The 22,207-nt window shown below is 43.9% G+C and overlaps 2 protein-coding genes across 2 annotated transcripts in view; both read left to right on the forward strand.

The window, feature by feature from the left end:
- Window positions 1-22,207, forward strand: part of LOC309537649 (uncharacterized protein) — a gene marked incomplete at both ends in the record, with an annotated part of 243,324 nt that overhangs the window by 180,977 nt on the left and 40,140 nt on the right. The gene's annotated exons all lie outside the window — the stretch shown is intronic.
- Window positions 6,889-19,885, forward strand: LOC309538248 (uncharacterized protein). Its single transcript, XM_082233595.1, has 11 exons — window positions 6,889-7,006; window positions 8,355-8,369; window positions 10,445-10,465; window positions 11,118-11,138; window positions 11,789-11,809; window positions 12,784-12,810; window positions 13,572-13,595; window positions 14,975-14,998; window positions 15,813-15,836; window positions 17,966-18,142; window positions 19,770-19,885. Exons 1-11 carry the CDS (start codon window positions 6,947-6,949, stop codon window positions 19,797-19,799), a joined length of 444 nt encoding a protein of 147 aa, XP_082089721.1. The 5' UTR covers window positions 6,889-6,946; the 3' UTR covers window positions 19,800-19,885.

Below are 22,207 nucleotides of genomic sequence, written 5' to 3' on the forward strand. Positions count from 1 at the left end.
TGTCTGGCCAGTTACAGAGATGCACTCAGGTGCAGAATGTCAGTGTCACTGTGCTAAGCATTCTGGGAAACAGGTGCCCTGTTGACCTCCAGAGTTTGGAGGACCCCTGGACAAGATAACGTCTGTGATTTTGCCTTCACAACACTCAGGGAGCCCATCTTGTCACTGACGTTACCACCAGCTCCTCCACCGACTTCACCATTGCTACCATCTACTGGCTTAACAGGCAGATAGCCAATGAGCAGGCAGGCAGTGGCACCTGTGGCCCCTCCCTTTCACCACTACCGCTGTCTGGACCGAAGTGAGAGGCAAGTGATGTAGCCTACCTTGATTTCAGCAAGGCATTTGACAAGGTGCCCCATGATATTCTTGTAAAGAAGCTGGTAAAATGCGGTCTTGACTATGCTACCACTCAGTGGATTTGTAACTGGCTGACTGACCGAACCCAAAGGGTGCTCATCAATGGTTCCTCTTCATCCTGGAGAAGAGTGACTAGTGGGGTGCCACAGGGTTCTGTCTTGGGCCCGGTCTTATTCAACATCTTTATCAACGACTTGGATGATGGACTCAAGGGCATCCTGATCAAATTTGCAGATGACACCAAACTGGGAGGGGTGGCTAACACCCCAGAGGACAGGATCACACTTCAAAACGACCTTGACAGATTAGAGAATTGGGCAAAAACAAACAAGATGAATTTTAACAGGGAGAAATGTAAAGTATTGCACTTGGGCAAAAAAAATGAGAGGCACAAATACAAGATGGGTGACACCTGGCTTGAGAGCAGTACATGTGAAAAGGATCTAGGAGTCTTGGTTGACCACAAACTTGACATGAGCCAACAGTGTGACGCGGCAGCTAAAAAAGCCAATGCAATTCTGGGCTGCATCAATAGGAGTATAGCATCTAGATCAAGGGAAGTAATAGTGCCACTGTATTCTGCTCTGGTCAGACCACACCTGGAGTACTGTGTCCAGTTCTGGGCACCACAATTCAAGAGGGACACTGACAAACTGGAACGTGTCCAGAGGAGGGCAACCAAAATGGTCAAAGGCCTGGAAACGATGCCTTATGAGGAACGGCTAAGGGAGCTGGGCATGTTTAGCCTGCAGAAGAGGAGGTTAAGGGGTGATATGATAGCCATGTTCAAATATATAAAAGGATGTCACATAGAGGAGGGAGAAAGGTTGTTTTCTGCTGCTCCAGAGAAGCGGACACGGAGCAATGGATCCAAACTACAAGAAAGAAGATTCCACCTAAACATTAGGAAGAACTTCCTGACAGTAAGAGCTGTTCGACAGTGGAATTTGCTGCCAAGGAGTGTGGTGGAGTCTCCTACTTTGGAGGTCTTTAAGCAGAGGCTTGACAACCATATGTCAGGAGTGCTCTGATGGTGTTTCCTGCTTGGCAGGGGGTTGGACTCGATGGCCCTTGTGGTCTCTTCCAACTCTATGATTCTATGATTCTATGATTCTAAGCATGAGGAGGGATTTCTTGTCAGGAGGGATGGGTGAATATGTCAATTTCCCTTCTTCTCAGGTTTCTTATTTCTCTACTTTTAAAATGGCTTTCCCTACATGTTCACATCAGTTCATGCTTACAATTATTATTATTTTAAAAGTTAAACAACCCTCTGACTTTTAGAAGACATCTGAAGGCAGCCCTGTTTAGGGTCGTTTTTAATGTTTGATGTTTCATTTTTATATTCTGTTGGGGGCCACCCAGAGTGGCTGGGGAAACCCAACCAGATGGGTGGGGTACAAATACATTCTTTCTTTCTTTATTAGTATTATTATTATTAGAGGGCCTCCTGATAGTACAAATATCTGTTTAGATACACATTTGTGTGCATTGTTGCCTAGCATATGCATATTTTTTTACAAATAATTTCCCCCTAACACAATGCTTTTTGTATGTTATTTATCACCAATATATGCATTATTATATACACTTTTCCCTGCAGCAGATGCATTTTTGTTCATGTTACCTGGCTGAAGAACTCCATTGCAAAATTCAGAGAGGAGCGAATTTTCAAGGATGGCTGTGTTTCAGTTCAAACATTGTTTTAGAAAGTGTGAATTAGGAAGCTTTCCCTTTAAATGCAAAGAATCAAATTTCTCCGTCCCTGTTTCTCATTGAGCCCTGCTTGTGACTGAGGCCTTGGCAGATGCCTGACCTTATCAATCTTTGATACTGGTCCCGATTCCATGTATCTGATTCATAATGCAGTCCATTGTCCTCTGGGATACTTGCTGCAACAATGTACCCAAAACCTCTGCATCCCACTTAGCAACATGCACTTCCCCGTTAAGGCTTACTCATGGATAGAAAAGGCATGCACATTTTGCATATTAATTACAAACATATGAATACAAATCAGAACAGAGGTCACATTACCTGGAAGGGACACATTCATGTATTTCTGACAACTTGAAAAATGTACCCTTTTCCTTACAACTCAAGCTTTGAGGCCAAAATTTTGAGCCTATGCTCTTTTAAATTGAACAAGGCCAATAGGTGGCAGAATCAACTGTCTTGTGCTAGTGCCAGGTCCAAGTTTGTAAATGTGAGGAGTTTAGCAAACACTCCTCCCCAAATGGTGGCTAGACCCAGCTGCCTAGCACTTCTCAGGGCACTGCTGTGGCCCACGACCATCACATCACTGAGGGCAACTTTAAATTTGGAACTGGCCTAGTTCCCAACCTTTCTCTCAGGTTGAGTTCGCATGTTGTTGGGCCCACCCAGATCTGGTTTGAACCCTTATCCATCAACTGACTCAAAAACATAAAGCCCATTCAGAGCTTCAGCACTGCAAGTAACATCACAAGAAATCCAGGACTTTAAGCACTCGAATGAAACATCTGCACCACGCACCTAAAGCACTAATATAGCACTTTGAACAGCCACAGCTTCCCCCAAAACGTCATCTGGCCTTGCCCAACCGCAAAGTAGGCTGAAGGAATTGCCCCACAGTGCTACAACTCTCAGGGTAGTTTAACAATCAATCTCTCTTCCCAAGGAATTCAGGGTATTGTAGCTGTGAGAGGGGAATAGCCATCTCATAGCCATTTTCAGCACCCATAACAAACTACACTTCCCTGGAGGAGCAGACTTTAGTCTTTCAAACTTTAGCGGTGCCCCATGTGAGGCCAAAATTTAGTGCCCACTGTGTCTCACGCCCTGCTCAATTCACAACATCATACTTATGATGCCCTGTGGCGCATTCTAGGCTTGGTGTCCAGTACGGTGGAACTGGGTGCCCTGCCTAAATCCACCTCTGCTTCCCAGAATCCTTTGGGGGAACCCATGGCTGTTCACCGTAGTATAATAGCACTTGAAATCTGTGGTGCAATTGAAAAGCGATCCCAACCCATTGGATGCCTTCTCTCTCTTACCCAAGCCTGTGTTGAGACTGCAAAAAGCAAAGCAGTCCATACAAGGAACTGCATCAACATCTTCGCCTCTCCAAGATTCTTCCACACCTTGATGTTCCTGCAGTAACAGTATTCCGTTCTGCAGCTACATTTAATACGTGTGCTAGCAGGCCTGAGTGCCCAAACCCAATGCTGCTATTGTTATAGAATTTCTGCTCCCTTCCTCTCAAGGAAATGCGGCAGGGTGTGTGTGTGTGTGTGTTGCATTGTGCCACGTAAAATGATTTCATTTGCCACACCTGAGGAGAAGGAACAGAGTTGTGTTGCTACCTGCTTCATATGGGGAGGTCAAACTTCTAAAAAAACAAACTAGTCACACTGCCATAACGATGATCGAAGCAGAGCCATTTCGTTATAAGCATCCAGAAAACATTTTTATGGGTAATCATTAGGGATGCATGACTCTGCCAATTTTGGTTTCTTGTTTTTTCCCAGTCTTGGCCACTTCCACACCACATCACCTTTAACACAGTATCATACCACTTTGAACAGTCAGGACTTCCCTCCTGAAACAATCCCAGGAGCTTATTTGGATAAGAGTGCTGATAGTTGTTAGGAGGCCTCTATTCCCACCTCAGAGCTACACTTCTCAGAATGGTTTAGCCATCAATCCCTCTTCACAGGGAACTCTGGGAATTGTAGCTCTTTGAGGGGAACATGGGGGGGATCCCTAACAGCTCTCAGCACCCTTAAAAAACACAGCTCCCAGAATTCCTTGATGGAAGCCATGGCTATTTAAAGTCATATCATAGTGCAGGGGTCAGCAAACTTTTTCAGCAGGGGGTCGGTCCACTGTCCCTCAGACCTTGTGGGGGCTGGACTATATTTTGAAGAAGAAAAATTAGGCAAGAGCACCACAATCCCCAGTGGCTGCTTACCTGTGTCTTGCGAGTGGCAGGGGCTGGTGGCGGCGGCGGGACAATGACTGGCCCACGAAAGGGCTCCAGAGAGGGTCTGCTTAAAATGGTGGCCACTCAAGCACTGCTGCTGCTGCTGGCACCAACAAAGCCCAGCCCCCTTCCTCCTCTAGGCCGGGTGGGGAGAAGCTAGGAAGAGGGAGGGAGTAGGCGCCGCCGCCGTGTGAGGGAGAGGGAAGGAGAGGGAAAGAACATGTATGCTGGCGATGCACGTGGCGATTCCCAGACCATCCGCAGGCCAGATCCAGAAGGCAATTGGGCCTGATCCAACCCACGGACCTTAGCTTACCTACCCATGTCATAGTGCTTTAAATGTTTGGTGTGAATGTGGCCTCAGATTCAGCAGCAATTTTTAAATTAAGAAGAAGAAAAACATCCCCATGAAAGTTCAGCAGCATTTTAGTGTACTGTATATTATTTTATATGCACTAGGGCTGTGCATGCCCTCACAACCCGATCTGAGGCCTGACCTGGAACACTGAATTGGCCGTGACCCAGATCAGGCCCTGAATGAATCCTGCAGGTAAAGCTTCTGTGAAGCAACACCTTGCAACAAGAAGGACTAATCTCTCCTGATGAACAGTTTCTATGATCCAGCACAGCTCTTCAGATGGACTAGCACTGACTCTTTTAAAAAAGGGGGGCAGGGTAGGATTAGGTAATGTAAGTCCCGTACCTGAATTCAGGTTTAGATGTAGCATAATCCAATATATCATTATAGGACTCTATCAATTCATTCCCATCTCATTCTGTTGCTTGTGTGGATGAGACCTGTTTTGAACTTTCTTTGGTGGTGCCACCTTGAGTTCCATCAGGGGAAAAGATGGGGTATATATAAATATATAATGATAATAATGATAATGGTGGTCATTCTGGGATTTGAGGGCTCAAGCTTCTGCTTCCACTTTGCCCTTGCCAAGAACCTAATGATTTTGGCTGATTCATCTGGCCCAGAGAAGGTGTGCCAAATCTCTTTATCTATGCACAACACTCTTTGAATCTGATGCCCTTTTCGCTGATAAGATTCATTTGCCTTGGTCTCCCTTATCGGTGCTCAGGTCCCTTTTGCAAACGACAAAGAAACCATTCTAAGGTTGGTCCAAGAGTAGCAGAGTCCCTGTTGATTCAGAACAACACTGTGGTTTCATTAGCTGGTTCAGTGGAGATATTGCAGCAAGCTCATTCAAAGGGGCATCTGATGATGACAAAGGATTGTGATAAGCCAAGGATCATGAACGTCAAATCATGATAAGACAAGGATATTGCTTTAATAAACCATAATACATATGTGATTCAAACACCAGGGGCTTTGTTAGGGGTGGCTCAGGGGGTTACCAGGAGACCCCAAAACTCCTGCCTATCCCCCCTTTATTTTTATTTTTTAAACTTTGCTAATAGGGTAGCTGGCAAACTGCATCTTCATTTCCCACCATCTTCTTTTCCCAAGTGCATGTATTAACAGCAGGGATGGGAAGATATCCCAATTTCGATCCTCTCAGTTTCTCATTTTCCCCTTATACTGTCACTTAGCAAACCTTACCGGCTCTGGGAGTGCATGAAGTTAATCCATTGTTGGAGCACTGAATAAGAAAAATATGAGAATGTGGATTGTAACACTCCCAAGAAGGTGGTATGTACTCAGCCCTAGTTAACAACAATGCAATCAGTTTGCTCATTGTTATTTGTACAGGTCTGGGAATTATGTCTTAGCTGCTTCTTCTGCTAAAAACTACAGGCAATTTATTCACAATTTTATCTAACAGGGTTAGAGAGAGAAAATGTTCCCATTAATATTTAAGATGAGCCTAACTGAGTCCCATCTCCCAAAACAATACGAGAGGTGAAACACAGTAGTCCTTCAAGATTTGCTGTTCTCTGAATTTTCAAATGCAGTTCTCCAGCCAAGTAATACATTTTTTCAAATGCCTATACAATGCAGAGTGTGCATAAAAATGCATCTAACAAGTGAACATTGCATATGTTAGGGAAACCCGCTTTGCAAGAAGGAGTTCATTAGGCTTTTTGCATACATATTTAATTTTAGGAGAAATTTGCACAAAAACACTAACAAATTTTCACAAGGACTTAAAATGCATTGCTAAATAAGAAATCAATAGAGTTCAGAATTGACAGCTTGGCCCAGCCCTAATCAAGGAAGATGTTATTAGAAAGTTAGTTGAATGACCTCAGCAGCTATGGATTTTGCCTTCCAAAGGTTTACAGCAAAAATCCGAAACAGACATGGTTGTGTCCAGCATCCAGGCATTTTCCAGCACATCAAAGAAGTGGCAGATAATATTTCTGTGCCAGGTGCAGAAGTGCCAGCAGCCATGGGATGCCACGTCCAGTTGCCCTTTGCATCCTTCTTTTCCTTGGATGCAGCCATGTTGTTCCATACTGTGGTTAGGCTGATGCAATCCATCCCGTGACCTTTCCTTATTGATAAACCTATTATCCACACGCCTTTTGACAAAGGAAACATTGAGATTTGGACCCACTGAGCCTTCCCAAAGTGAGTATAAATGCTGGGGTTTGGAAAGGACGGTTTGTGCTTTGAGTAGTATCTCAAAGAGTGAAAAGAAGGAGACCGGCAAAATGAAGCTGCTGTATCCATTGGTTGTGTTCCTTTTTGTGGCAGTGTCTGTACAGAGCTTGGTAAGAGGGGAGTAATTTAGTGGGCTGGGTTTCATGCTAAAAACAAACTTAGAAGCTTCCAGCTAAAGACTTGGTACAGATTAAACCAGTGTATGGATGTCAGCTTTCTGTGTCCTCTTTTCTGGCCTTGTGCTGCTCTCCCCTCTGTCTAGACCAGGTGTGGGAAAACTTTGGCTCTCCATATGTTGCTGACCAACAGCTTCCATCAGCCCCAGCAAGCATGGCCAATGGCTAGGAATGATGGCAGTTGTTATTAAGTGCGTTGTCCTGGATTCCCACTGTATGTGCATACCCTGTGAAGGTTACCAATATTGCTAGTTTTGCTAGAGGTATTGCTAAAAAGCAGGGGGGGGGGGTTAAGGTGGGGGAGGGGTTCAGTGCAGGCCAATATTACATTAAAATGGATGTGTGGTACCCATTGTTAGCCATAGATGAGAGCCATTGAAATTTATGAACTTACATTTATTGATTGTGGTGGTTTAGTGATTTTAGTTTACAAAGTATGATTTGCATTGGATGTCCTACAAAATTCCAATGGGCACAGCTGGTTGCTGCATAAAGGGACCAGCCTCTCTCTCCTTTATCATTTAGCTTCGGCTGTAGCAACTGCTATTTTGTCTAATAACTGTAGGTGTTAACCAGCTTATCCCTCTTATACTGGTTGTTGAAATTTAGTTTTAAGCTTTTGGGGGGGTTATTATTAATTTGCTTACTGGCTTCAGTTTAGCATTCAGCACTGAGCCCAAAGCAACACAAGGCAACTTCCATGTTCTCAGCTTGCATTTCCAATGAAACCTATTGATCCATGTTGCCCTCATCCTGCCTTCTTTCTTTGTTGATTTGTACTTTTGGCTTCAACCCTCTTCCCGTCCCTTTCCCATTATATTTCACTTTCCAGATCTATGATTTGGGGGAAGAGACTTGCTCTTCTCCCCCCCCCCCCATCACCATCTTCCTCTCTGATATAACACTGTTAAGTACACTCTTGGGTGGCTATGATTTAAATAATAAATAAACAACAATACAGGTGACAAATCCCTTTGAAATATGATTTTATTTGACAACCTCTGTAAACTGTTAAGACCTTTTTTCCTTTTTTCCTTCAGTGTATAATGCAAGTTGTTTCTATGCCCGATTTTCAATTTTTAAATTTTACAATTGTATCAAGTTCATTTACTCCTGATTTTTTTAATCCTTCTTTTGACTTTATCATCAAAAGCCCCTCATGTTGCATTGATATTTATGTGTATGTTTTGTTTCTGTTTAGGAAAGATAAAGTGAAAAATAGATTTTTTTAAAAAGAGAAAAATAAAGTAATCTGAACACTGATGGCATTTTTCTCTTTCAGGGTTCTGTGGGCGGCGTAAGTATCTCTTTTCTCTGTTTATTTTTTTTTAAATAATTTTTATTCATTTTCCAAACATGTTTTATACAGTCAACAAAGTATTTTACACTCATGCTTCAATTTTTTACTTCCCTCAGTTTCTCTGTCAATCTTTTGAAAAATTTCTATTTATTGACGCATTTCTAAACATGATATTGCCTTTCCCCACTCCTTTTCCTCTTACTCTCTTTTCTGCAGTATTTCTTACTATTTCACAGAGTCTCTTCAAAACCAACAAGCATTGTCTGTACATCACATATATTTTTCAGATATTCTGTAAATTTCCCCCAGTCCTTTTCTCTGTTTATGACATGTATGGACTGCAACAGTGTCAGGAAACTGAAATTGCAGAAAGAGTCTTTTGTTGGTTCTCTGCTCTAATTAAACTTCCAAGGAATTATTTAAAATTCCACAATTGGAGGCAACAATGGTTCTGAATACTGTAGTACCTCGGGTTACAGACGCTTCAGGTTACAGACTCTGCTAACCCAGAAATATTACCTCGGGTTAAGAATTTACCTCAGGATGAGAGCAGAAATTGTGCGGTGGCACCTCAGGTTAAGAACAGTGGTACCTCGGGTTAAGAACAGTTTCAGGTTAAGAACGGACCTCCAGAACGAATTAAGTTCTTAACCTCATGGCCATTTTCTTTTTTCAGGGTCTCAAGGAAATGGTGGCTTTCTTGAGTCAAAATGAGAGTACCCCTAAACAATTTTTTTTTAGAATAAAGCACTGCCAATATGGACTAGAGAACACCCAAAACCAAAGGAGCAGAACAACATTGTTGTTCGTTCCTGTCCCTTAATAGGACTCCCACGGACTGTTTAAAAGTCACTGAGCATAGGCAGAAGGAAGATCTACCTGAGAAAGGAAGGCTTAATTCACAGTAATGTGTTACCAGGCAATAAAAATCCAGAGTGTGTCTGTGCCAATCAGCCGGTCTATAAGAAGAGCTGTGCGTTGGGACACAGGAAAGTCCCTGGGCAAGAGTCAGATCTTGTCCCCAAGTGAGGCAGGGTTGCTCCATAAGCACAACTAGAAGACACCAGTCAACTCGCACATCTGCTGATAAGCCACCATTCACTGCTATAAAACATTACACTAGGGGATGGCACCACACACATCAACTCTAAGGGGTGGATGTGTCTTCAGCCCCCTCAGTATTCCATAGCAGGGGACTTAGCCTCCCCCCCCCGATATTGAGGGGGTGGAGGTCTAACCACCGAGCATCAAAGGAAGGCTTCTCCTGAGTGTGAGAGAGGAGGAGCCGCGATCAATGAAACTGTGCAAAGCCTGCTCTCGATGACGTGCCTCCTTCCAATGATACATACATGACACATGTATGTGTGACATGCTGCACTGATGGGGCCCCAATCTTCGGTCCAAGGAGGCGTCTCTGAAAGGCATCTTGCTGAGTGGGCAGCTCTTACCCACCAACCCTGGCCCTACCATTGCCTGGGTTATTTATTTGTTTGTTTAAAGGATTTTTATTCCACTCTTCAGCTAAAATTGGAACCTAGGTCACCCCCCAAAAAGGGGGGGGGGAATCCTGTCCCTCTGGCTTACAATTGAAAAGTAAACAAAATGGATTGGCACAGAGGAGGAAATCTGTAAACTGAGCTGCACGTTCTTCCAGTGACTCGCTAGACAGGGAAAGGTCAAGGAGAGACAGAATCAGAGTGGCCTCCCAGCTGCAGCAATGGAGTGGTCCTGCCTCTCTTCTGTTCTCTTTGCTACTGCAGCCTGTGACATATTCATCCTTGTTTGTTTGTTTATTGCGTTCATATTCCCTCTTTTTTTCTCCAAGGAGCTCAGGTTGGTGTGCATAGTTCTCCCCTTCTCATTTAATCCCCAGAACAATTCAATGAATTAAGTTAGGTGGAGAGGCAGGGACTGGGCCAAGGTCACCCAATGAGTTTCATGACAGAATCAGGATTTGAACCCCGGTCTCCCAGGTCCTAGTCCAACATTCTAACCACTCTGATTCTCTCATCATCTTATCGTATATAACTCTGTTGAGCACTATGCAGACTGATGGCAATTTTCTCTTTCAGAAAGGCAAAGGTGCGCTGGATGTAAGTAGCTGTGGTCTTTCTCTGTGGCTGCCAAATATGGACTATGCCAAACCCTTAATTTCCAGAAGAATGCTTTTGTTATTTCACTTTATTTATTCCACTCTTCAGCTAAAATTGGACCCTAGGTCACCCAAAAAAGGGGGGGAATCCTCTCCCTCTGGCTTACAATTGAAAACAAAACAAAATGGATTGGCACAGAGGAGAAAATTTGTAAAATGAGCTGCAAGTTCTTCCAATGACTCACTAGACAGGGATAGGTCAAAGAGACATAGAATCAGAGATGGCCTCCCAGCTGCAGTGATGGAGTGGTCCTACCTCTCTTCTGCTCTCTCTGCTACTGCAGCCTGTGACATATTCATCCTTGTTTGTTTGTTTATTGCATTTATATTCTCTTCCCCACCCCCAAGGTGCTCAAGTTTGTGTGCATAGTTCTCCCCTCCTCATTTATTCCCCACAACAATTCAATGAATTAAGTTAGGTGGAGAGGCAGGGACTGGGCCAAGGTCACCCAATGAGTTTCATGGCTGAATGAGATTTGAACCCGGTCTCCCAGGTCCTAGTCCAACAATCTAACCACTCTGGCTCTCTCATCATCTTATCGTATATAACTCTGTTGAGCACTATGCAGACTGATGGCAATTTTCTCTTTCAGAAAGTCCAAGGTGGGCTAAAGGTAAGTAGCTGTGGTCCTTCTCTGTGGCTGCCAAATATGGACTATGCCAAACCCTTAATCTGCAGAAGAATGCTTTTGTTACTTCACTTTTTTTATTCCACTTTTTATCTAAAATTGGTCCCCAGGTCACAAAAAAGTGGGGGTCCTTTCCCTCTGGCTTACAATTGAAAACAACACAAAATGGATTGGCACAGAGGAAGAAATCTGTAAATGAGCTGCAAGTTCTTCCAATGACTCACTAGAGAGGGATAGGTCAAAGAGACACAGAATCAGAGGTGGCCTCCCAGCTGCAGTGATGGAGTGGTCGTGCCTCTCTTCTGCTCTCTCTGCTACTGCAGCCTGTGACATATTCATCCTTGTTTGTTTGTTTGTTTGTTGCATTTATACTCTCTTTTTTCTCTCCAAGGAGCTCAAGTTGGTGTGCGTAGTTCTCCTTTCCTCATTTAATCCCCACAACAATTCAATGAATTAAGTTAGATGGAGAGGGAGGGACTGGCCCAAGGTCACCCAATGAGTTTCATGACAAAATGAGTCGAACCATGGTCTCCCAGGTCCTAGTCCAACAATCTAACCACTCTGACTCTCTCATCAGCTTCTTTTATATAACTCTGTTGGGCACTATGCAGACTGATGGCAATTTTCTCTTTCAGAAAGGCAAAGATAAGCTGCAAGTAAGTAGCTGTGGTCCTTCTCTGTGGCTGCCAAATATGGACTATGCCAAACCCTTAATCTGCAAAAGAATGCTTTCGTTACTTCACTTGCTTTTAATTGTGCTTCTGTGGATTTGTTTTTTAAAGTCGCCAAGATTAAGGAGGAGGGAGATCTATCTGTGTAGTGAAAGAGTGAATTCACAGTGATTTATTAGTGAGACAAAAGCCCTTCAAATCTTGTTGAACTGCATCATGCATCAACCCCAGCCAACATAAATAGTGAAGGCTGATGGGAGTTGTAGGTCAACATAATCTGGAGGGTCAAGTGTTTCCCACTCCTCCTAAGCTCTCCCACATGGGTTGAAAAGCTGCCATTCATTGCTATGTGGGAAAACAAAGCATAAACCTGCCTACCAGGCCAGACACAGAGTAATTGGGCCCTACCTTTGCTCAGTTTATTATTTACATTAAAAAAGAACTCTATTTTATCTCTAAAAGTGACTCCCAGAGAACTAATTTCAAGAAGAAAAAACAAAAGAGAACCACTGCCTTCACGCTTACAATTCAAAAAGACAGGGAAGTTCAAATGGGAGCCAGCCCTGATCTGAGGTTTCGTCAGTGTACACCAGCACTGCCTTGGTGTCTAGATTTGCAAGCCACCACTTTGATTTCCCCAAATGATGGAGTGTCACTGCAAGGCATCATGGGGAAACTCCAGTGCCTGCCTAAAACTCTTACGATAACCGCTGCTATAGGCAGGATTCTGCTGCTTTCCTAGGGGCTACCTCAAAATGGCAGCCTGCCCTGGTCTCAGGTTGTGTCAGCGCACAAGATTTCATGTAACAAATGAGCCTTCCGTGCTCAAGGATGAAATTTCCATGTCCATTCAAACCCCAGTGACCCAGAGCATCCTCCAGGAGAATCTTTCGTGTACCCAAGGTTTGTTGATGGAAAAGCAGAACTGAGTCACCCTTGTTTTATTTTTCATTCCTCAGGGTCATGTGAAGCACAAAAGAGATCTTGTGAGTATATTGTAATGCATCACATTGGCAACACACAAACATACATACACGTACTGTTGGGATTTTTGACTACGTGCATTCTGTGCAGCTTCACACAGAATCAATTAAGAGTTGGCCAAAGGCCAAGGATGACTGAGCAGAGAGGAGTTATCTGACTGGAGATATGGGACCTTGGATATAGCTCTACCATTGGTTGAGGTCTCACACAGGCATGATGACTTATGATCTTACTGACTGAAGTGTTTGTTGGTCAGTGTGGAGTTCTGAGAATCGTTTGGAGTTTGTCAGAGAGAGCTAGTTAAGATCTATATCTGTATCTGTTCTTGTGTATAGTAACTTGTAGAGCCTGCTGTAAATAATAAACCCCTCTAAGTAACCAAGATACTAGTAGCAGCATTTTGTTCCTGCTTCGTCCATCCTGCCTGCAACTGATTACTTTCTGGAACTCTGTGTATGCTCTGCTAAGGTCTGGCTAAGGTCCTGCAACAGGTCAAAGTTGTGAGACACCAATACATACACACACACACACACACACACAAACACACACACACACACACCCCACTACAGGAACAGCCCGATCCTCCTCCTCAAGTGCCGCCCCTCTAATGACTACTATAGCCCCTATGACAAGGACTGGCAGATCTAAGCAGTCCTTCTCTTATATAACCCTATTGTACATTATGCAATAATAATAATAATAATAATAATACTGCAGATAAAAATAAATGACTCTCAAGATTGCTGGCATTTTTCTCTTTCAGGAGGCTTTGGATGACGATGTGGATGTAAGTATGTGCATTCTCTGTGACATGTAAGGACCACAACAGGGTCAAGAAACTTAATTTGCAGAAATACTCTCTTGTTGGTTCCCTGGCCCCCTCTAATTAAGCTCCAGAGGCATTACTTAAAATTCCACAGATGGAGGCAGCATTTCTTCTGAATACATTCTATGCCGGAATGCACAGAAGAGGAGAGGGGTCTTGGACTCAAATCTTGCTTGTGCGTTTCCTGCAGGTTTCTGGTTGGTTATTGTGAGAATAGGATGGTTATTGTGAGAATAGGCTAGATAGGACACCAGACTCTATCCATGTAATAAGAGAGTAAATGCGCACTGCACTATAACTGAGATGAAGAAGAAATACCCAGGGTGGACTGTGCCAATAGGCCTAGAATTCTGAAAAAGGAGTGTGAAGTTGGAACACGGCCTAGGGAGCAAAACATGCTCATTACTTCTAGGTGCACCTGAGCCAGGGCTCAGATACTGACCTTGCAATGGCCATATCCCACCTTCCTGGGTCCAGTGCTGCCTGAGGGATGGGCATTAGTGTACCCCTTTCTTTTCTTTTCTTTTCTTTTCTTTTCTTTTTTTCTTTCTTTTCTTTTCTTTTGACCATATCATTTTTATGGTCATTTTTACAATAATGCTTTCCATTACAATTTCTCCTCTTATATTTTACAACTTGGCTTTTTGGGGCCATGACTTCCTTCAAACCTTCCTTATGATTTTCTACCTTTCATTTCAAATTTCTGCATTTTCACTACTTAACCATTGCTTTCAAATCAAAAACACCAAAGCACCATATTTTCTTATTCTTCTCTGCGGTGATTTTTATACCTTTCCTTACAAAGCTTCTTGCAATCCTACCAACGTGTTTGATTGACTACAATTGTCTTTCAAACAATTAACAAATTTAGTCCAGTCCTTGATGAACTTCTGGTCCCACTGTTCTCGGATTCTTCCCTTCATTTTGGCCAGTTCCGCATTCCCCATTAACTTCAATTGCCATTCTTCCTTTGTCAGTAATTCCTCTTGTTTCCACTTCTGTGCTAATAAAATTCTTGCTGTGGTTGTTGCATATAGGAAAAGCTTAGTATCTTGTCTGTTAAGTAGTGTACCTCTTTCTTGCACCTTGCCTTTCTTCAGTTGAGGCCCTTGCCACCACCAAATAAGAGATCAATTAATTCCCAGGTTGCCTCTTATCAAACAGCCTCCAAAATGTCCCCTAGGTCTCTTTAAAGCCTTCTTTAGGTAGCCAAGATGTAGACTGTCTACAGTAAGCTAAGGTCACACAGCTTTACGAAACGTAAATCCACTGGGGCAAGGAAATCATGGTGTTTGACTCTGGTAGGCACTATGGGGACTGACGGTCATTTTCTTTTTCAGGATCTCCAGGAGGAAGAACTTGAGGTGAGTATCTGTGGGGCTTTCTGTGTTTGCATCCCATATAACGGATTAGAGTAGCACCAAATGGCTCAGGAGCAGAATAACACATTGGTTTGTTCTCTTCCCTTAATTGGGTTACCACAGAATATTTAAAAGTCATTGAGGAAAAGGAGGAAGACCATTTATCCATAGAAAGAAAGGCTGAACTGACAGAACTGAGAAGAGGAAACTTCAGTTCCCAGGATTCTTTGGGGGAAGTCATGTGCTTTAAATCTAGGGTGTGAAACTGCCCTAGGTTATTAAGAGCATTCCTTGTCTCAGGTGGGTTTCCACAGAGACCCAATAACAGTGATCAACTGTGGCGATCCATTGAGTTTGAGATATGTTTCTGCCAAGGGCCAGCCCAGCCACAAGGCAAGGTTAGGTGACAGCCTTGGGCAGCAGGATCCACAGGGGCAGAAGGTCTGGCATCCAAGGAATGCACTGTCTGCTGGTGACACTGAGAGCCCCACCCCAGCAATGGCCTCAGATTCCCACTTCAGTTGTTGGGTGTAGTTTATTTTATTCCTCCCCTTCCTCCCAATGTGGATCTTCACTCACCCCTCCTTCCTTGGTGGGGAGGGGAGGATTTTGCAGTTTGCCCAGATACCAAAACATCTTAGACCAGCCCTGCTTGTGCCCCTTTGTCACTGCCACCAGCTGTAGACCTATGATGTGCAAGCTCCTGGGGGGCAGAGGCCAGCATCCCCCTTTTCCTCTTGTCATTTTCATCGTCACCTTCCTCTGTCATATAACTGCATTAAGCACTATATACATTGTCTACAATTTTCTCTTTCAGGATGCGGTCGATCCATTGGTGGTAGTAAGTATCTGTGAGCTTTCTCTGTTTGTGTCATGAATGGACTGCAATGGTGTAAAAACAAAAATAACTGGCAGAGGAACTCTTTTGTGGTTCCCTTGAATTCTGCTTCCATGGAATTTTTAAAAAGCCAACAGATGTAAGGAGGAGGAAGAACATCCAGCCGTATAATGGAAGAGTGAATTTGCACTGTTCTGTTAGTAAGGCACAAAAGAACCCAGGGTGGATCTGTGCCAATATGCCTGGCATCCTGAAAAAGGAGTGTAAGCCTGAACACAGCTGAGCAATGGAGAAAGAGGACCATTAGTCCAAAGTGCATATTGGCTCAATGTAGTATTATACAACTTATCCTTTAATTGGTGGAGTAAAGGACCTAATTTCCGCTCCATAATTCCAAAGGAGGCAATCCACAGGCATTAATACAGCACTCTCCTGTGGGAGCCAGCCCTGCTCTCAGGCTGTGTCGCTGCGCACCAGCACTGCCTTGATGTCTGGATCTGCAAGCCACCATTTTCATTTCCCACAATGTCCAGCATGCAGGATTTGACATAACAAAGGCCTTTCAACTCCAAGGATGGGGTTTTCATGCCCAGTGACTCAGAACATCTGCCAAGAGAGTCTTCCCTGTCTGCAAGGTTGTAGATGGAAAAGCAGGATTGTTTTATTTTTCATCCCTCAGAACCCCCTTTCGCTGATAAAAAGAGATCTTGTGAACATGTTGTAATGCGGCACATTGGCAAATGACACACACCTGCACAGAAACAGCCCAATTTTCCTTCTCAAGTGTAGCACCCCTAGTGACTACCAAAAGGGCTGGAAGATCTAAGCAGTCCTTCCTGTTATCCCTCTCATCATAGTCTTACATAATCCCATTGTGCATTATGCCAACTGAAAGCAATTTTCTCTTTCAAAATGTCAAATATGTGGTTGACTCAATGACAGTACATATCTGTGGGCTGTTTATTTTTCTTACTCTGTCCCCTAGTGCCCACTATTCTGGAGCATTGTGGGAACGTGTAAAGACAGCTTCCAGTGGAGATCTGGAGCATTATAGGGAATGTAAAGGTTTCTATTTATATGCCACTCAACCTACAAAATCCTTAGGCATCAGCAACGATAAGAAATGAGACTAGGGTGGTCCCATTGTAGCTTGATGTTCTCCAGGGCAGCAGGTGGCACCTGCTGAAGACAAGCTAAGTCAGGTCAAAGCAGAAGGTAGCCAAAAGCAGGACCTTGGACAGTTCCAAATAACCCAATTGGTTGAAACTACCTGGAATGGCAATAAAATGCTAACATGGCCATTGGACCACGAGAGGCAGGGAGAGGTTTGTTAGGCTGTGGAGGGGTGTTGGGATTTGGAGGTTTGGTTGACTGGGGAGGAGAGTGTCCTATTTTGAGATTATTTGCCTTGATCGACAAAGGGAGGATCGGGTTGCTATTATGACATTTTTGTCTGGACACAGCTGCTTTCATATTCAGATCCCCAAAACAGCAAAAAAATTGACTTTTAATATTCCCCAAAGCTAGGGATGGGGAACCTACAATGCTCCAAGTGTTGTTGGACACCTACAACTCCCACCTCCCCTGGCTATTTGCCGCTCTGGTGGGGGCTGAGGGAATTTGAAGTCCAACGTCTTAAGCACCACAGGTTCCAGTGCAGAAAATGTGTGCAGAAAATTATGGCTATAACATAAAAGAGGCATTCAAAAATATGTACCTTACTGTTGAATCATAGACTCATAGAGTCATCCAGTTGGAAGGGAACCCAGGGGTCTAGTCCAACCCCCTGCTGTGCAGGAATCTCAACTAGATCATACCAGACAGATGGCCATCCAACCTCTGCTTATATACCCTTGGAGGAGAGTCCACCACCTTCTGAGGGAGTCTGTTGAACAGCTCTTACTATCAGAAAGTTGTTGAATGCATTGAATGTTTTGAGAGGAGGGTGTTTTTATGTTCTTAAGAAACTTCATATAAAATGTATACAATTAAATGCAGACTTCTAATGCGTTCCTTTGAAACATCAAGACAGGATGGGAACAGACCTGTGATCCAGGAATGATGAACCAGGAACGATGGACCAAATCAGCTGCCCATTCCATCCTTAATAGTAATTGTTCTTTGCTTCCTAGACTGAAGAAGAGGTAGCTCAGCCTGAAAGTGGCAACAGCCACGGCAGAGGCCATGGCAGAGGCAAAGACAAAGGCAAAGGCAAAGGCAAAGGCCATCACCATGGCCATGGCAAAGGTGAAGGCAAAGGCCATCACCATGGCCATGGCAAAGGCAAAGGCAAAGGCAAAAAGAATGAGGTGAGAAATGAGGGCACATTTTTATGGATCGCTCTTTCCTACCTTTCCTTCTGATCCTTGGCTTTTGGGGCTCTCTTCTGGCTACCCAGGTGCAGTCATAGGTCAGTCACATGGCCAGGGAGGAAATGCAGCCCCACCAAACATAACAAAAGAAGTAACAAAATGGGCATTCAAATGTGTGCATGCAAAACGTAATGGGCGGCTTCAAACCACAGTCACTGTTCTGCAAGCCCATCTTATTGTTTATCTTTAGAAGGGGCTTGGACCAGACAACCCTGAAAGCAGAGGACTGCTTTGAATCAGTGGCATAGCATGGGGGGCACGGGGCAGTCACCCCAGACACAAAATTGTTAGGGGTGCAAAATTTCAACACCCAGCGCTGCCTCATTACAGCTGCGCACTTCCACAGCTGGGTTCTGTTGAAAACAGCTTCTCCATGAAAAGCAGGAAGTGACCTCTCCAGACAATGGAAAGACTCATCTTTTCTTATCTCTGCAGCTTCAATTTCTTGGATGACACGGACATTGTTAGGCAATTGAATGCACAAGGGCACCCCATCCATTTCCCTCCCACCCCAGCTCCGTGTGGCCCCGGGGACTGGCAACCCATGTTACGCCACTGCTTTGACTATTAATTCCATAAGGGCTAACTTCTGTAAAGTCACACGGACACCTGACTGCTGGCTTGAGGTTCTCCTCTGATCTAGGGGGAGGTCATGCCAGAAAGTGGTGCTCCCACTCTATAAAGTTAAAAGCATTTCTTTTATCTTAATAAACATACACTTGCAGTTATGCCACAATCAGACTCTGGGGCTGCCATCAGGAAGCAATTGTGGAAAAATGACTGCCTCTTTTGTGGTGGTAATGAAGCAACAGGTGCTTGAAACTGGTAGATGGGTTTAGCACTGCTCAGGCTGAATTGTATTTGTTTTGAATGTGTTTCATCAACCACTTTGAACATCTCCATTTAGAGAGGAGAATGGGAAATTAGTGCAAGTTTACTGAGAAGTAAATATATCGGAAAGTCAGTAATTTGAATCCCCGCAACGGGGTGAGCTCCCGTTGTTCGGTCCCAGCTCCTGCCAACCTAGCAGTTCAAAAGCACACCAAAGTGCAAGTAGATAAATAGGTACCACTCTGGCGGGGAGGTAAATGGCGTTTCCATGCGCTGCTCTGGTTTCACAAGAAGCAGCTTAATCATGCTGGCCACATGACCCAGAAAAACTGTCTGTGGACAAATGTTGGCTCCCTCAGCCAGTAAAGCGAGATGAGCACCGCAACCCCAGAGTCATTCACGACTGGACTTAACTGTCCGGGGTCCTTTATCTTTAAATATATAATAGGGTTTCCGTATTCCTAAAAGTGAAAATCCGGAGAAAGTTGTTGAGCTCCCCCCCCCCCATGTTGTTGAAGACGTATGGCAGCCCTACATCTGTTGAGCAGCTTGGGGGGGGGAGATTGTTCAGCTGGCGACTACTGGATGCTTCTTAATTATTTTAAAATGAGAAATTGTAAGATACCAGTAGGCCCCTCAACGAACTCTTAGTTATTTTTTAAAAATTAATTTTCAAGTCTGCTTGACCAGAGATAAGGATGAGGATGTAATAAAACTTGTGTTCTCTCTTTAGGTGGAACCAGTAAATGAGAATGAGGAGTAAGCAGAAAGGACCCCACCACCTGTAAGTTCTCTAATACAGATGATCTGCTTAAAATAAAAATAAATTCAGTAGCCTTCAATGTTAAACCCAGCTTAATTGTATTTAACAAACTTCATTCATTCTTATGCTCTGCCTTCCCCAAACACCAATGCGTATTGACATTAAGACATCATCCTTTCTCCCTAGAGCATCAAAGGAGCGGCAGATCTGTGGGGTAGATGGGATACCTTACAGAATTCCTAGCACTAAACTACAGTTCTCAGGATTTGAGCATTGTTTTGTGAGACACTGGGAGCTATGACTGTTAAATGAGTACAGAGCCAGTGTGTACTACATATTTGTGTTTTGTGTGTCTTCCTTTCTTCTATCATGGGGGCGGGGTGTGTGTGTGGCAGCACAGTTGGGGTTCCTACGGGAACAGCCAAAGAATGACTCTTATCACCAGAAATGGCTTCTGTTGCAGATGAGACAAACCTGAAAGGCTGCATAAAATGCTGCTCTCTAGGATTCGAGTTACTACATCATATTCTCTGTTCTTTGCCCCCTCCCCAATTTTGCCCACAACAGTCACTCTGCCTCATGTACCCCCTAACCATGAGCAAAGTTATTGGTCCATTTCCCCTTTAGGGTCTTTCTCCCCTAAGGTTTTATGTGCTTTTGAAAACACTCAAGAGTTTCCCAAGTCTGCTGATTCCTTCTTCTTGCACGGGGGTTACATAAGCAACAGCACTCAGAGCCTGAAAACTGGAAATGGACAGAAGGATGATGTGTGTATTCTAGCAAATGGCTCCTAAACATGATTCATGCTGACAATCCCAGATCAACCATGAATGAGAACCCACTTTTCGTGAAATTTTTACACTGCTTGATTGTAAAAACACACACATCTCAAAGCAGTTTACAAAGAGAGAAAAAACTATAAAATTATTGGCAAAAACAGTTGAAAGCAAGTATTTAAAACATAAACAATAAAATCAGCTATAAACGAAAAGGAAATTAAAACACCCATCAACATTCTATGTGTCTGGGTAGGCTTGTCTAAACAAAAATGTTTGTAGCAGACACTAAAAAGAGGACAGTAAATGAGCAGTGGATATCATGTGACACTCATAACAGTGCCAGTCCCACAGATCAAAGGGGCTGAGTGGGAATATACGAGGTAAGGCAATCTTGAAGATAAACCAGTCCCAAGTTGTTAAATGTTTTATATATTAATAGAAACAACTTGAACCTGGCCTAGTATCAAACCGTCAACAAGTGCAGATCTCTGAGAACAGAGGTTTATTTGCACAACTCTCAGCTTGCTGCTTTTTTCTCTCTTTTCAGCTTCACTTAAATCTAAAGCAAGAATTGGCCACTGGACCAGCTATCCTGCTCCCTGCGAATCAAAGACAACAAACTGCATCATGAAACAACCAGAGTTGCCGTGGTGATGGTGATCATCAGTTGCTCGTGAATGGTTTTTGTTCTGTCTTGTCTGCTGGGTTGAGGAAAGCTTCAAAACAATAAAAATTAGCAAGCATCCAATTTCCAATACGTGGGGTCTTTTTATTTGCCACAACTGTATGAATATGGCCAAAGAAGTCCTCAGCAATAGAAATGCTTGTGCTCCCAACTTAGTTATTTGTGCTACATGGAGCCAAGGTGGGATGGAGAACCAAATCTCTTGAACCAAATCTCCTGGGGGCAACTGAGCAATGACAACCAGGAAATCATCCACTTACAGTCCTGGGTTTGGCATTTCTAAAGACCAAATGTTTGCTTCTGACTGTAGGCATCCTCACAGAACAGGAATGGGGGAACCTTCATCAGAGATACATTTCCCCATGGACAACCTTCCAAGCTAGTAGCCGTTGACAGGCTGATGCACCATGAATTTGTTCGGCCCTCTTTTACAGCCCTCTAAGTTGGTGGTCATCACTGCCACCCATGGAAATGAGTTCCATAGTTTAACTATGCTTTTGTGGCACAGAGCACCCTTTTATGACAGGGAGACACAGGTCTGTAACATGATGTGGTGGTGCTCCTGTGTCCTCTTGGTCACTTCCTTCCTCACTGTTTCCTGGAGTATTTGGAAAAGACATGAGTCTTCTCATCAGGCTTTGTTTGGGTGCTTCCCGCAACAACAGAACTGCGCCTCTCCACTTCCTAAAGTGTGATGAGGCCCTCAGTGTGGCAGAGATAGCTGTCTCTGAGGCACTTCCTATTATTCCTTCCTGCGATCTAGGACTGAGGTTCTGGTGAAGCACGAGAAAGGAGAAAGGGCTCAACAGCAGCACCTCCTCCTCCATTGGGATTCTGCTTCTTGCTAGATCTGCGAAGCCCATTCGCAGGTGCTGAAACTGCACTTACCCATTCAGAATCAAGGTCCTGTCCTATGTAACAACCTAACAGAACCTCCATGTTCA

The sequence above is a fragment of the Podarcis vaucheri genome, assembly GCF_965113315.1.
Source record: "Podarcis vaucheri genome assembly, chromosome: 7".
Taxonomy (NCBI): domain Eukaryota; kingdom Metazoa; phylum Chordata; class Lepidosauria; order Squamata; family Lacertidae; genus Podarcis; species Podarcis vaucheri.